Consider the following 16830-nt stretch of genomic DNA (forward strand, 5'->3'; position numbering starts at 1 on the left):
TTCTGCCAGCTCCTCCCATAGTATATCTACAGCACACCCTGCCTTATTCCTTACACCCAGATCCTGCAACTTACAATCACAGATCCGTTTGCAAATCAGTCGCCTCATTCCTCTGAAAGCTCTTAATTTCCCTCACCCTAGGATGCTCCCAATGGTTCACATGGCCAAATACAGTAGATGCGGTACTAATCAAAGATTCTATCAAAAATAGACAGAAACAACCACAGAACCACCACTGAGGTTTGTGCCGGCATTTTTCTTTCTCTTCCCTGCCCTAGGTGCTGTAACAGCCAATCAGCTACAAGGTGACATCATCTTATGGCAGCTACTGCCAGATGAAAGGTAAAAATTCTCCATGTATTTAAAAAATTATCTATGCAGCTGTAATCCTTATTTTTTACCTAAATTTCAAAGGCTTTCGATACAAAGGTTTATAAACCTAAATTTGTTTTCTCCTATTTAATTCACATGAACATTAATACAAATATAAAATAAGGTTTTATGCCATATTCATTCTGCTGTGGTGCTTATTATTGCATCAGTAAAACATGGAATATCACAGTGCTCATTACTGTGCATAATTAACTCTGTAATCTTACAATTTGCTGTTTATTTAGGGCACAGAAACCAAACCGAACAATTTGTTTTCATAAATGATTCTAAAATATTCTACCCAAAGCTCCTTTTAGAATATTTATTAATGACCACACTAGTATCAGTCCTTGTATAAAACGGGAACCCCCACCTCCCACAAAAAAAAAAATCACAAGCTGTATGCATTTACTCGTCTGAGAAGATGGTTTTCTCTAGGACCCTGCACAAACCAACCACGACAAACAAGATGGGCGAGGCAGAGAAGCAGATTTACCACAGGCTTCAGATCAATCTTTTCCTTCCAACCTGCTACCCCTTACCTATACAAATACCCAAATCAACTAAAATGAAATTATTACTACAAAGGGATACTTCAAGTCCAACTATTAAAAATATTTTAAAGAAAATACACCAAGTAAGTGGTAAGACTTTTATCTGGAAAAAGGAAAACCAAATAGACACACCAATATAAAGCCACACTCAAATTCGGCAAGTGTTTTTTTTTTTCCTTAAATAGTGCAATTTCTAAGAAAAAACTATCTTCAAGTTAAAAGACTTTTTTTTTTCTTTCTTTCTTTCTTTTTCTTTTTTAGCATTAATACTATTAGGGAGCCAGATGGGATCAGTTAAAACCTATGCTCTATCTAGATCTCCTCTGTTAAAAACACTAATACGATCCCAAATAAACTTTTCTGCCACCACCATGTAAAAAAATATATAGCTAAGAGAGAGAGTAGACACACAAATCCACTGAAAGACAGGTACTGAAACACTGAGTAGTCAGAGGTTCCCATGGAAACAGTGTTCTGTTCCTACACACACAAGAAATGAAGAGTAAATGTCTCTACCACTTAAAAAAAATTAACTCTTAACATTCTCAAACTATTGGGAAATTAAATTTTAACTTTTCATCAAAATAAGGTAGATGAAAGTATATAAATCATAAGTATGCAGCTCCATGAATTTTCATAAAACAAACATGCCAGTGCAACCAGTCTCCAGACCAAGAGATAATTATCAGCATCCTATACGCACCGTCATCGACCTCCCCAAAATCATTATTTCCTATCAAAGCCAAATAACTCGTCTTGACTTCTAACTCCATAATTGGCTTTGCCCATTCTTGAACCTTATATAAAAGGAATCATACAATATCTACTCTGGTATCTAGCTTCTTTTCACTCAATATGTCTGGAAGATTCATTTTCATTGCTTATAGTTATCTAGTGTACCACAATTTAGCAATATCCATTCTGTCGATGGACCTTTGAGTTGTTGCCAATTTGAAATTATTATAAAATAGTGCTCCTAAGAGATAAGCAAACAAAGGTAAAGGGCTCTAAAACTTTTAATCATTATTGTGGAAGGAGTAAACACATTATTTTTGATTGAGTAAGTCAAATATACATATTGTAACCTCTAGGACAGCGGTACCGGACCAGCAGCTGAGCATCACCAGTTTCTTAAAAATGCAAATTCTCTGGCCCCAACAGAATCTAATTTATCAGAAACTAGAGATGGGGGCCCAGCATTCTGTGTATTAACAAACCCTCCCAGTGACTCCAATGCATGGTCAAGTGTAAGAACCACTGCTCAACGGCAGGAGTTGGCAAATTTTTTTCTATAAAGGGCCATATAGTAAATATTTTAGATTTTGTAAATCATACATGTGGTCTCTGTGCAGCTACTCAATTATGCCAAGTGCCAAGGCAGTGATACATGGTACGTCAACAAATGGGTGTAGCTGTGTTTCAGTAACATTTTATGTACATCAGGAGGGTACTGGATTTAGCTTGCAAGCAACAGTCTGCCAATCCCTGCTGTAGGGTAACCACTAAAATAAGAGTAACTGTATACATAAATAAACTAATACAAGAAAAAATTTAAATTAACTGAAAAGAAGCAGGAAGGGAACAAAAAGGACTGAAACAAGTGGATGAAATAGAAATAGAAGGCAAAGGGGCAAAAATGAAGGCAAATATATCAGTAACTACCTTAAAAGTAAAGGAACTAAATATTCCAAGTAAAAGACCAATATTGAATTTTAAAAAATAGGTTGCTTAAATGAGATATACTTTACGAAGTCACATAAAAGTTAAAGGTAAAATGATAGACTATGGCAAACACCAATCAACAGAAAGTTGATGTAGCTATTCTAATTTCAAACAAAGCAGTTTGAAGAAGCATTACTAGACAGACTCTTAATAATGATAAAGGGGGTCAATCCGAGGGAAAAAAATCAGAACCCTAAATTTTTATGTGCCCAGTAATACAGCTTTGAAAACATAAAGCAAAAAAGGACACATCTACAGAGGGGGAGAAGTTTTTACCACTTCCAATAATGTTATATTTTTTCTTGACTATAAGCTAAAAGAATGCATAAAATGAATCCATCATCACAAATCCCCAAATTAAAAATGCTTTATAATTTATAGAGATTATAAATATTCTAGGCTTAAAAATATTCTTAACTATAAAATATTCAGAACAAATCAATTATATATCTTCCTAGCATCTATCACTTCCTGAAATAATACTTTTAAGAGTGAACTAGAAGTTGGACTGAAAGTGATAAGAAACGTTGTCTTGTTTACCCTATAACCCCATTACCTAGAAAAATTCCAGGATAAGTATCATAGTTAACCCTTTTTTCTACTTCCCACCTTTGCCTCTTTGAGCTTGTTTTCAACATAATGTCCTGAGTTGAACGAAGTCACATAACACCATTGCTCAAAATCCTCTTATGACTCCATAAAAAGGCCTACCAGTACTTCAATATCTGCAAGATCTTAGATACTATGTAGTTCTCTCTCCAACGTGATCCAACTTGCTGCTCTCCATCTTTTGCTCCAATCCAGCCCCCACCAGTCTCCTTGCTGAGACTCCTATGAGGGCCTCTGCACTTGCTCCCTTTGCCTAGAAAGCTCTTCCCTCCACAGCCGCCCTGTTTACTCACCAATTTCAGATCTTTATTCTTCTATCACTTTCTCAATGAAGTCTTCTCTGGATACTAAAATTACAAACTTTCCAACATCCTGACACTACTGATCTATCCCTACCTCCCTGCTTCATTTCTCTCCTTGGCACTTGCCATCTATATATTTTATTGAAACAAAACTCCAAAGGCAAACAACTATAAATACTGAATAGACATTTTTTAAAAATCTCCTTTAAAACAATTAAGTACCTGACAAAATAGTAAGAAATAGGGGACAGAATCAGTACATATGAATTTCTATTCTGAAGGCCTTGTGAGGCAAAGGGAACAGAATTTGAAACTCACATAAAAAAGATACAGAGTCTAATAGGAGACTCTTCCCACTGAAAGCTGGTATACCAAACAACTATACTATCAAGGTTAAAGTGAACCATAAGTAAGCCCTTATCTTCTTATAGCCCTTTTATTCTTTTCCAATTTTTCTCAAAAGAAAGCAAGAGAGAAGTAAATCAAAAGGAGTATTTGATTAAGGTCAACTGTTTGGACAGTGAAGAAACTTAAGCCCTTGGAACTTAGCAGGCTCACAATGGTAGTATTCCTTTTTCTTTCTTTCTTTCTTTCTTTTTTTTTTTTTTTTTTTTTAAAGATTTTACTTATTTGACAGAGAGACACAGCAAGAGAGGGAACACAAGCAGGGGGAGTGGGAAAGGGAGAAGCAGACTTGCAGACTTCCCACTGAGCAGGGAGCCCATTGCAGGGCTTGATCCCAGAACCCCGGGATCATGACCCGAGCCGAAGGCAGACACTTAACGACTGAGCCACCCAGGCGCCCCACACATTGGTAGTATTCTTACTCCCATGCAACAGCCAAGGCAAATGCAAAATTTTCCTGGAATAAAGTCTCTGGCCTCATATTATTGCACAAATAATTTTCAAAAGGTCACCTGGCATGACAGAAAACAAGACTCTATGAGTTAGAATGAACAGAAATAGATAATAGGAACAGATCCACTAAAAATCTTAGAATTATCAAGCATAAACTATAAAAGCTTTACTAGACAAGCTTGGAAATAATTTCAGGGATCAGAAAATTTAAAGAGTGACAGATTTTTAAAGATTTATTTATTAGAAATATCACAAGAGCATGTGCGTGTGAGTGGGGGAGGGGCAAAGGGAGAGGGAGAGAGAATCCTCAAGCGTACTCCCTAAGCGGACTCCCTAAGTGGACTCCCTGCTGAGCACAGAGCCCAATATAGGGCTCAATCCCAGGACCCTGAGATCATGACCCAAGCCAAAATCAAGAGTCACTCAATGGACTAAGCTATCCACTGAAATTTAAATTCAATGGGCAGGTATGACAGATTAGACACAGCTCAAGTGAACTGGAAGATAAATCAGAAAAAAATCACCTGGGATACTTATAGTAGGTGCTTTAATATTTACTGAATAAAAAGGCATTGAATACAGAAATGATTATGTTGACACCTTTGTTCTCACTAATGTTTCAAAAAGAAATTATTATGGTTTGGTGCAGAAAATGAACAAGATGAACTTATTAAAAAGTACTAGAGGATAAAAAAACTAGTAAAGTGGCAAGCTGCAGTGGTTATGTGTGTGAAGGAAATGGAAAAGGAGAGAGAAAGAGTAGCTGACAAGAGTAAGAGAAAAAGATGGAGGTAACAGATGGGGAGGAAGAAGAGATGGTAAGAATGGAGGAAGAGATGGAAATAAAGGAGGAAATGGAGGAGGAGGGAAGAAGAGACGGGGAAGAAGGCGATAAGGGTGGGAGAGAGGACAGATGGAAAGAAATAAAAAGAAGCCCAAGTATAAAAAGGCTCTACCTATTGTTGCCTTCATATAATAATGGGGCACTGTGATGACAGACCCATTATTCCTTATCTGCAATGCCTGAAAGTCAGTAAATTTTAAGAGTCTAGCTTCAGCATAATTTGTCTTTTTTTTTTAACTCCAGTGTAGTTAACATACTGTGTTATATTAGTTTCAGGTGTATAATATAGTGATTCAATAGTTCTATCCATTACTCAGTACTCAACATGATACATGGACTTTTAATCCCCTTCACCTATTTCACCCATTCCCCCACTCACCTCCCTTCTGGTAACCATCAGTTTGAATTTATTTTTGTGTATGGTGTAAGAAAGTGATCCAGTTTCATTCTTTTGCTCGTAGCTGTCCAGATATCCCAGCACCATTTGTTGAAGAGACTTGTCTTTTTCCTACTGCATATACTTGCCTCCTTTGTCAAGGATTAATTGACTATAATCATGGATTTCTGGGCTCTCTATTCTGTTCCACTGACCTATGTGTCTATTTGAGCAAGTACCATACTGTTTTGATTACTACATCCTTGTAGTGTTTCTCGAAATCTGGGACTGTGATATCTCCACTTTTGGTCTTCTTTCTCAAGATTGCTCTTGGCTCTTTGGGGTCTTTTGTGGTTCCATACAAATTTTAGGATTGTTTTTCTAGTTCTGTGAAAAATGCTATTGGTATTTTGATAGGGATTGCATTAGATGTGTAGATTGCTTTGGATAGTATAGACATTTAATAATATTTGTTCTTCCAATCCATGAGCACAGAATATCTTTTCTTTTGTTTGTGTGATCTTCAATTTCTTTCATCAATGTTTTAAAGTTTTATAGTTTTTCAGGGTACAGGTCTTTCACCTCCTTGGTTAAGTTTAATACTAGGTATTTTACTATTCTTGGTACAACTATACATGGGATTGTTTTAATTTCTATTTCTGCTGCCTCATTATTAGTGTATAGAAATGCAATGGACTTCTGTACATTGATTTTGTATCCTGTGACCTTACTGAATTCGTTTATCAGTTTAAGTAGTGCTATGATAGAATCTTTCAGGTTTTCTATATACAGTATCATGTCACCTGCAAATAGTGAAAGTTTTATTTTTCTCTTACCAGTCTAGACACCTTTTTTTCTTTTTCTTGGACTTCCAGCACTATGTGGAATAAAAGTGGTGAGAGTGGACAACTTTTCTTATTCCAGATTTTAGGGGAAAAGCTCTCAGTTTTTCACTGAGTACGATGTTAGCTGTGGTTTGTTCATATATGGCTTTTATTATGTTGAGGTATGTTCCCTCTAAACCTACTCTGTTGAGAGTTTTGATCAAAAATGGATGCTGTATCTTGTCAAATGTTCTTTCTCTGTCTACTGAAATGATATGGATTTATTTATTTATTTATTTATTTATTTATTTATTTATTTATTTATTTATTTGAGAGAGCATGCGAGTGAGAGCATAAGCAGCAGAAGCAGCAATGGGAGAAAGAGAAGCAGGCTCCCAGGAAGCCTGATGTAGGGCTTGATCCCAGGACCCTGAGATCATGATCTTACCCGAAGGCAGATGCTTAACCAACTGAGCCACCAGGCATCCCTGATCATATGGTTTCTAAACTCTCTTGTTGATGTGATGCACCATGTTGACTAACTTGTGAATACTGAACCATCCTTACATCTCAGGAATAAATCTCATTTGATCATGGTGAATGATTTTTAATTTATTGTTGGATTCGATTTGCTAAAATTTTGTTGAGGATTTTTACATCTATGTTCATCAGAGATACTGGCCTGTAGTTCTCTTTTTTTTGTAGTGTCTTTATCTGGTTTTGGTATCAGAGTAATGCTGGCTTCACAGAATAGATCTGGAAGCTTCCTTCCTCTTCTATTTTTTTTTGGAATAATTTGAGAAGAACAGGTGTTAACTTTTCTTTAAATTGTTTTATCTTTTTAAATTCATTTGGTAGCAAAATCTAAACTGATCTGAACTTAGTTTATGGCAAACAGGTGAACTGACATGAGGCTATTTTATTGTATTTATTTCACTCATTATGAATTTGCATATATTTAACTGCAAAAATACTAATGTGCTTGATTAACGCAGACCCAGCTGGAGTTGTTGTACCATATACGGTTTATGACCATTATTTTTCTAAAATCTGACCTATTCAGAATTCTAAAACATAGCTGGTCCCCAAGGTTTCAGATATGAACTGTAAATTTATATTACCATAATCAAATCCCTTCCCTTTTTTCTTTTTTCCCTTCAAAGGAAAGCCATATATATTCAAATGGCTATTCAAACTTTTCACTTCATTTTTATGGGTACATGTATTCCAAAACCTGAAATTTCTGCTTCTGAATTCACATAAAGGATGAAAAACTCCTCCATTCTTACATGCCAAACAAAAGATAGAGCCAAAACTTTATACCATATCTCATTTAAAAAATTCATTTTGTGTGGTTTTCTTCAGTAAACCAACTAGTTCAGAAAGAAGAACCCACAACACCATAGATTTTCATGCACAAATATACTGTTTCATATACCAAAGTTCCTCTTTCCTCTTGAAGCTATATCCTTCCTTATTCTAATTAAAACAATGAGTAAGAGGACTCTGGATTCCTGAATGGTTTTAACCTCCTACATATCTAACAATGACCATGGTCCTATGTAACAGATAAATTAGTAACTGAGATTAGGAAACAATAATCACTATAAGCTATGGTGCCACAGGTGTCTCAGAAAACTCAAGTTTTAATTGTCGGCACTCCCCATTCTGCTTTTACAATAGAATACTCTCCTTGGCTTTCCTCTGATCTCACAGGTCCCTCTAGCTCAGTCTCTTCCTCCCTTATCCAATCACTAAATGTTGAATATCTTCCTTCTCTCCAGACTACACATTTTCTAAATGTCTTCATCCATTCTCAATAGTCTAAAACATCTATATACTGACAACTCTCAAATGTTTGTCTCTAGCCTATATCATCTCTGAATTCCAGACCTAAATATTCAACTGCCCTACTAAACATCTCCCCCATGGATATCTCGAAGGCATCTCTAATCTGACATATGTTACCTAACACCAATACCATCTCCAAACCTGTTCTCTGTTCTAAGTCTACCTCTATCCCAGTAAATGACATCACCATCTATTCAGCTACTCAAGCTCACAATGTAGGAACCCCATTCCAAGTTCTCTGCCCCACATGGATCATCTATTAATAATTCTTCTTGTATATAACTCCAAGTTATATCTCAAATCCATATAATTTCTCTTTACTTCAGGTGCCATTCCTCATCTAAGACCAGACCAGTATCTTCTCTGCCTGTATTGCTACAACTTCTTAACTGGTCTCCCGGCTTCCATTCTCAACCTTCCAAAACCCAAAGCAGACAATGAGATCATCTAGAAATGTAATTTGGACCAGTGACTGCTGAAACTGTTAAGTGAAAGGCTGATGGGGAACTTTATAAAGAAGGCTGACAACACCTGAACCCACTGTTCAATATTAATATAAAAAAAAAAAAAGACAATCAGGCTTCTGATAAAAATGCACAATACCACCTATAAAAGCGTGTGCCATAAAACCGCCCAGGAAACATAAACAAAAATAAGACCTGATTCTGATCAAGCCATTAGCAGAATTTTTAATTTTCAGGAAATAAAAGGGATATAAAAACCTTAAAAAACAAAAACATAAAACCACCATGGCAATGTAATCATCAAAATCTAGTGTGTGGTTTTTTTTTCTTCGACAAATAAGTGGCAAGAGGAGAAAAAGAGAGAGAACTGCTACAGATGAACAGAGTGTTAAGCAATACATCAACCAATTACAATGGTGAACCTTGTTTGAATTAAAATTCAAACTGTAAAAAGATATTTAGGAAACAACTGAGTAAATCTGAACACTGAATATTTAATACTAAGGATTAATTTTTTAGATGTGAAAACTGGTTGTCAATAAAATATTTCCTGGTAACAAACAAACCTCTAATCGTCTTTTAAAAGTTCTCTAAAAAGACTTTTTTTTTTTTTTAAAGATTTTATTTATTTATTCGACAGAGATAGAGACAGCCAGCGAGAGAGGGAACACAAGCAGGGGGAGTGGGAGAGGAAGAAGCAGGCTCATAGCGGAGGAGCCTGATGTGGGGCTCGATCCCATAACGCCGGGATCACGCCCTGAGCCGAAGGCAGACGCCCAACCGCTGTGCCACCCAGGCGCCCCACTAAAAAGACGTTTTACTTTACGTGTGTGAGTGCATGTGCATGTGTGTCCATACACCCATACCCCGGTCCAGCAGGATAGGTAGGGTTGGGGAAGACAGGTAGGGATACAGATAAATAAAGACTATGTATTGATAATTTCTTGAAGCTGGATAGTAGGTAGTAATGGAGGTTGTCACAATACTCTTAATTTCTGGGTATGTTTGAAATTCTTCCTTAAAAGAACTATGATAATTTGAATCACTTTGCTCTCTTGCTTAAAACCCTATAATGGACCCCCAATAAAATTATAAGCAACATCATAAGACCACAGAAAATGAGGCAGGGCAAAGTATATGAAATCAGCATCCAAAAGATAGCAACAAATTCTTATAAAATGCAAATTAAAAGAATGGAAAGCTTTTGAAGAATAAAACCACAGCAAAGCTGCAATTCAGAATTCTCAGAAGCAGACTGAAACAGCAGTGAGGATTGATCTACCTTGTAGAACGACAGACAAGTAACACTCTCTAAGCCAGCAAGTACAGGAATGATTTGCAATGAATCACTGAAAACCTATGAAACAATTTCATCATTAAGCTCTTCCCACCCCCAACTCAGAAAGCTCAGTATTTTATACATAAGTATGCATGTGAATGCACATGTGCGCACACACAAACACACACACAACTGTAAAAATGGAACCACCAGAAAAGGGAAAAAAAAAATCCTGTAATCATATAAGCTTTTATTTAATAAAATTAAAATTTAATGGAAGGATTGGCTGAAAAAGTCAAGGAGATCCCCTAGAATACCAGGAAAAAGAGAAAGACATAAAACTTAGGAGAAGAGACAAAACATAATGGACAGTGAATCAACATAGGAGGTTCAACATCTGACTGGTAACAATTCCGTAAGGAGAGACTAAAGCTAATGAAGGGGAGAAACTTATCAAAAAAATAAAAGATTTCTTCGAGCTAAAGAAAATCAAAAGCCTTCAGAGGTAAAATAATCAAACAGTAAACATTTAAAATGTATTCAATTTAAACTAAAAAAATTTCAGTAAAATGACTAGAAATAAGAAATCCAAGTGCTTCAAAATAAAACAATGGCCAAATTTTAATATTCACATAAAGATACTATGTTTTCAGCAGCATAGTTAATCTTAAATTGTTAACAATTTTATTTTTTTAAAAATTAAGTCCATCTCATATAAAGTTTAAAAGAGACCAAGAAATTCCATAAAGTCTCTTAAAATTTCTAGGTAGTTACTAACTGACTAGTTAAAAACCTTCTTAAAGACTTTTGTCCTTTTCTTTAAAGTAGCCCATTAAAAATTTAAGATCTTTGATAGTTCAATGAAGTTAAGGGGCAGACACAATTTAAACAGTTACTTGGTATTAATAAAATTAAAACAACATATTTCTCAATAGCCATAATATCAAAGTAAATAATAAATGATGCTCATAATAAGGTTTATTTTATTACTTTTTTTAAAAGACTTTTTATTTATTCATTTGAGAGAGACAGAGCAAGTGAGAACACAAGCAGGAGGGAAGGGCAGGGGGGAGGGAGAAGACTCCCCACTGAGCATGGAATCTGCTGTGGGGCTCAATCCCAGGACCATGGGATCATGATCTGAGCCAAAGGCAGACGCTTAATGGACTGAGCTACCCAGGAGCCCCAATAAGGTTTATTTAGAACCTTCACAAAAACTAGTCATTTTGGGTAAAATTTCATGACAAATATAGTTGGTCATGATAGCTGTAAAGTACACCAACTGTACATTCTACATGTACAAAAAAAAAAGATGTAAAAAAAAAAAGGTTCATTAGCAACTTTATGTTGGAGGATATGTTGCTACTGGTGCCCCAAGACCTTGCACCCAGATAGGTAAACAGAGTCTGTTTCAAAAAGGCTAAGATTTTCAATCTTAGTGCCCACTACTACCACCTATATTGCTGAATGCCCAATCCTTTGTCCCTTATAATTTACTTTTTCTCCTTACAGACTCTGTTTTCCCCATTTTTTTTTTAAAGATTTTATTTATTTATTTGACAGAGAGAGACAGCCAGTGAGAGAGGGAACACAAGCAGGGGAGTGGGAGAGGAAGAAGCAGGCTCCCAGCGGAGCAGGGAGCCCGATGTGGGGCTCGAGCCCATCAGGCCCTGAGCCGAAGGCAGACGCTTAACAACTGAGCCACCCAGGCACCCAACCCCTGTTTTCCCCATTATCACTGCTCTTAGAAAAAAAAAGTTTGGCCTTTTTGCCACTAAGTTAAAGGGTTGCCTTCTTTCAGTGATTTGTGTTAACCCAATTCCAGCATAGCACATAGAATATTCAAGGGTATAGAAGAGGAGAGATCTACTCAGCACTAATTTCTTACTATTGTTCCCTTTCTACCAAATCAGTAGTGATATGTCAGTTTGGGGTGGTCTTGAAGGCTTCCCTTTGGAAAGTCAAGGTTACATCGTCACTTGTATATGTTTTTTAAAAGATTCATGTTTGGAAGAATAGACTGTGTTGACATGCTATAAGTGTAGAAATAATCTGTTTGCAACAAAACCTTATTTCTTTCCAGCCACTCTGTAACATAACAACAAAGGCCAAATTCCTCTCATGAGCTTCTGAGGCAGACTGCAGGGCTCAGTGCCACATAATAATCCCACAGGTTTTTAACTCTATCTGATTTGACTGCCCAGAGCTACTTCACAATCATCTGATTACTTGGTTTTAAACTCTTGGGTAGGGATAAAGAAAACTAAACAGAAAGGCACGTCAGAGCCACCCTCAACAACTCTTTACTTCATAGTCATTATAATGTTTCAAAAACCTGAGTTTGCCTAGAAATAAAACTGCTAATAAAATCTTTCAAATGGTCTTGAAGTTAAGCTTATGTAACATATATTTAATAGATAACCGATTGATAACCGGAATACATAAAGAGCAACTATCAAAGTCAAATAAGAAAAAAAAAAAGTTGGCTAAGGATGCCAGAACATAATCCATAGAAAAGGAAATACAAATAACCAAACATCTAAAGATGATCAACCTTATCAGACAGCAGAATGTTTTTAAAAGGGGGAGATATTTTTCACCCATTTGACAGGCAAATTTTAAAAATAATAATAGTGAGAACTGAAAAGAATGCAGGATAGCAGGCATTGATGGTGGGAACGTAAGTGGTAAAGCCTCTTTTGGAGGAAATTAGCTACAACTACCACAATTTGAAATGAATAAAGATTTAGATACAGAAATTCTATTTCTAGAGTATTTTAAGAAACATATACACGTGTGTGTATACACACATACTATTTGTAGAAAGGTGTTTCAGAATCATTTAGAAAATTGTATGTGATTAAACAACCTAAAATTCTATAAAAGAAATGGTTATGATACATTCATACTATAGCATATTATGTAACAGTTCAAACAAGACAGTTACATATGAGGACATTAAAAAAAAGAAAAGAAAAACTCTATGCCATACCAAGGAGATGTAGCAAATGGCAAAAATACTTTCAGAACAATATCATTTATGTAAACACAGTAAAAACAAAACCATTTATTTTGATACTTAATACACATGTAAGGGACAGTAAAAGGTATGCAAAGACAGACACTAATAAAAGTGTTCACCTCTGTTTATATCTGGGCTTAAATGAGGTTCAGAGGGGAATTTTACTTTATCTGCATTGCTTGAATTTTGAAAAGAAGATATTTTCATTAATTAAAATGAAAGAATAACGGGGCACCTGGGTGGCTCAGCCGTTAAGCGTCTGCCTTTGGCTCAGGTCATGATCCCAGGGTCCTGGGATTGAGCCCTGCATGGGGCTCCCTGCTCGGCGGGAAGCCTGCTTCTCCCTCTCCCACTCCCCTTGCTTGTGTTCCCTCTCTCGCTGTTTCTCTCTGTCAAATAAATAAAGTCTTAAAAAAAAAATGAAAGAATAAGAAACAACGCAGGTTAAGAATAACATAATCCATTTGTTTTGTTTTGTTTTATAATCCATTTGTTATACATGTTCACATGACACTAGTATATGTGTACTATATGCCAGAAAGACTAATATATAGAGGAGTATATATGACACTGTTTAAAACTACAAATCGCAAGATGACCTGTTACCATGTATCTTTTCTGTTTAGACGTCCTATTTCTATTTTTTAAATTAATTTTTTAAAAGTAAACTCTATGCCCAACATGGGGCTCGAATTCACGACCTCAAGATCAAGAGTCTCATGCTTTACCGACTGAGCCAACCAGGTGCCCCCCTAGATTTCCGATTTTTAAATAAAGGTGTATTACTATAATCACCAATAAAATACAGTAAAAGTATTTCCATTTTGAAGAACAGAATGAGCAGGAAGGTTACCCTCTGAACTTCATAAAAGGCTGTTATTTTGATTTTTTAAAATTAGTACATTCCTAAATAGTCTGAATGTATTTATGTATTGCTTGAAAAAAGAAAAGTAAATATACACTAATAGCCATCAAACCCATGTTTAAGAAAGAAATAAAATCTGGATATGGCCCCAATCAAATGCAACATTTAGAGTCACCTGTAAATTAAGGTTTAAAACATAAATATATAAATTTGGCAATGCCCTAAAGTATGTGAGAACTTAACTTGCTAAGTTTGATGGATTTTGCCTTAAAAAATTAGTTAAAATTATTTCCAAAAGGACATATAAAACAAGTACGTAAATTCCTGGAATAAACCATTACAATACCAAAACAAAATATACTATCATATATCTATTAGCATGTATATAACACTTTAAATGACTATTTACCAACATCATCATTTTGGTACATTTGCATCCCATTCCTCATAGTCCCAAGGGGACAAACTCCTGAGAGAGAAGTCATTATCTTGTCATAAGAAGGATAAAACTCTTAGACTTAAAACTTCCAAATACAGACCAGTCTTCCTTAAGAACCTAGTGAAAAATACACAGAATATTTTTCAGGAACTTTAAGTTCCCTTTCATACACATCTCTGGCATTGATGATATTATAAAACATGCCTCTAAGCATATTAACAAAAGCTTTAACAATGAAAAAAACCACGCTCAGGTAGTTAAGTGTTAGGAAGGACAATTCCAAATGCAACTTGAGGTTCTAGATTTGGTTCTGGTTTGCTCTCTGTGCCTAGATCTAGGACTTAACATATCAGCAAGCCTCAGTTTCCCAATCTGTGCAATGGAAACACCAAAATACTCCGTACACTTCATATAGTTATTTGTACCTGAGGAGTTAATGTATACTAAGTATACTAAAGTGCTTTGGAACACTACAAAGCACTACAGAAATATTTTTTAAATTATTATTATAATAAAACACTAGCAAAATCAATTTTTAATAAAATTATAACGTATACAGGACTTGTAAAAGACAATATCTTCTAGAGAACAATTTACTAGGGACACTGACAAATCACAAGCATATTAATTAAAATAGTATCTATGGCAAGCCATTTTGCTTCTTTAAATACTTTATTTCCATAAAATTCTACTTGTTGTCATATACGACAGGAAAGATGACAAGCTAGCTAACCAAACCTTCATGCCAAAATCTGTCATTCTTCTACGGGCCATATTCCATATTCTCTCTTCAAAGCTTTTGCATATATTCTATGTTTCTTCCAATAGTCCTTCATACCCACTACCAAAGACTGAGGGCTTGCTTGGGTTGCAAGGTATATTGTCAGATTTGCCAGATCCTATACAGACGTATCAAGTAGAAAAGAATACTAAATGGCAAGTAAGGACACATGTGCATAGATGCACACACGACTGTACACACACACACACACACACACACACACACACACACACAAGTGTCCTTCGTTCTTTAGGGAGAAATCTATTTCTTACACGGCAGATGATCGTCACTTTAAAAGGAAGTGTATAACACAAGCATAAGAAGAAAAATATATCTTACTCACCATCTCCCATAGCCATTCAGATGGTCCAGGGAGCTTTCTCAAACCAAGAGGTCAAACAGCACAGCAAATAAATGCAGCTCGGTGCCTGCGCCACTGGGCTCGGCCTGCAGCTTGCAGACACCCGGAGCACTGTGTGACCCAGGCCGCGCTGCAGCTCTGCACCGCAATAGCCAACAGCTGCTACTCCACTTCAAAATAAAAGTCTGGGGTCTTGCTGAAAATCCTCGTCTATTTAGCAGAACCTAGCAGAGCTTGATCAAGATTATTCTTTAACTGCACATATGTGGTTATACACAGGTTATGATGCTTCTCCTTGTACTGGCTGCCCGAAATTTAATGTAAGAAAAGCTCCGGGAGCCAATAAATGCCATCCCACTGGGGGACTTTTAATGCAATCATCAAAACACAAGGCATGTGTTCAGCAATCATTTTCTGCTTCCCTAAAGATATCCATGTAATCAGTAGCAATCACATGATCTGATGGATTAACTGATTTTGTGCCTTTTTAAAAAGGTTTTCATCCTTTTGTCATTATCTTTTAATATTTACAACAGAAGATTGCTAGAAGTGCACAAACAGGAATAGCCCAGTTTCCATGATTAACTGCTCTCATTATGCAGGAAGCATTTCTGGCTGCCGTAAACAAATCACGTCAAAGGCAGCCCATCAAAGGCTGCTCTGTGTGCGGACAGCAGAGCCACACGGAACAAAGCTTGCTTCTGGTGGAGACAGAACCTAGCCAGTGCGCAGCTGCAGGACACGGAGCACCCTCCATCCACGCTGCACAACCATCAGCACATTGTCAAGCTCCGGGAAGGCCCTGGGGCTCATGGTCACAAACAGCCACGTTTTAAAAAATCAATCTAAGAAAAGGGCAGCTCTGCTTTTCACTAAAGTGTATGTTACAAGCATATAAAAAACTAGACTGCAAGTTACCTTATTGCCTCTTATAAGCCAAGTTTCAAGGTAATTTCAAAGCCTAACTCCTATGCTTCGTTTTACTGTCAGCCTCCTAGAGCAATTCTTTTCCTAGCAACTGTTTCAAATAGAGAAGTGGGGAAACATTTTACAATGATTTCACCCCAAGACTTCATTAGGTCCTACGCACATGAGACAAATCAGAACTATGCATAGCTTTTTCACAGTCAAAGAGAAAAAGACTTGCAGTCACAGCCACCAACACTGTTGGTGTTTACATCTCAGTTAGCGTAGGAGATGGTCTAGAAAGCTCCATGACAACAACAGGCCCAGCCATAATCACAGGGGGCCTGCAACTCTCCGTCTTTTCCTTCCTCCAGGGCTGGTATTGCCTCCTTCAGCCTTGG

The 16830-nt window shown here is 36.5% G+C and overlaps 1 protein-coding gene across 43 annotated transcripts in view; it reads right to left on the bottom strand.

Moving 5' to 3' along the window:
* Positions 1-16830, bottom strand: part of CLASP2 (cytoplasmic linker associated protein 2) — a 175042-nt gene that overhangs the window by 122694 nt on the left and 35518 nt on the right. For 5 of the 43 annotated variants that reach the window (XM_057315844.1, XM_057315846.1, XM_057315843.1 and 2 more), the window contains exon 1: positions 15506-15685. The exons of 36 other annotated variants lie outside the window; for them this stretch is intronic. In XM_057315844.1, coding sequence (XP_057171827.1) covers positions 15506-15521 — 16 coding nt within the window. In that variant the 5' untranslated portion in view covers positions 15522-15685. Of the gene's footprint in view, positions 1-15505; positions 15686-16830 lie in introns of those variants that run through there. 2 more of the 43 variants (XM_057315845.1, XM_057315840.1) reach the window with 1 other exon arrangement.

The sequence above is a fragment of the Ursus arctos genome, unplaced genomic scaffold (assembly GCF_023065955.2).
Source record: "Ursus arctos isolate Adak ecotype North America unplaced genomic scaffold, UrsArc2.0 scaffold_20, whole genome shotgun sequence".
Taxonomy (NCBI): Eukaryota; Metazoa; Chordata; class Mammalia; order Carnivora; family Ursidae; genus Ursus; species Ursus arctos.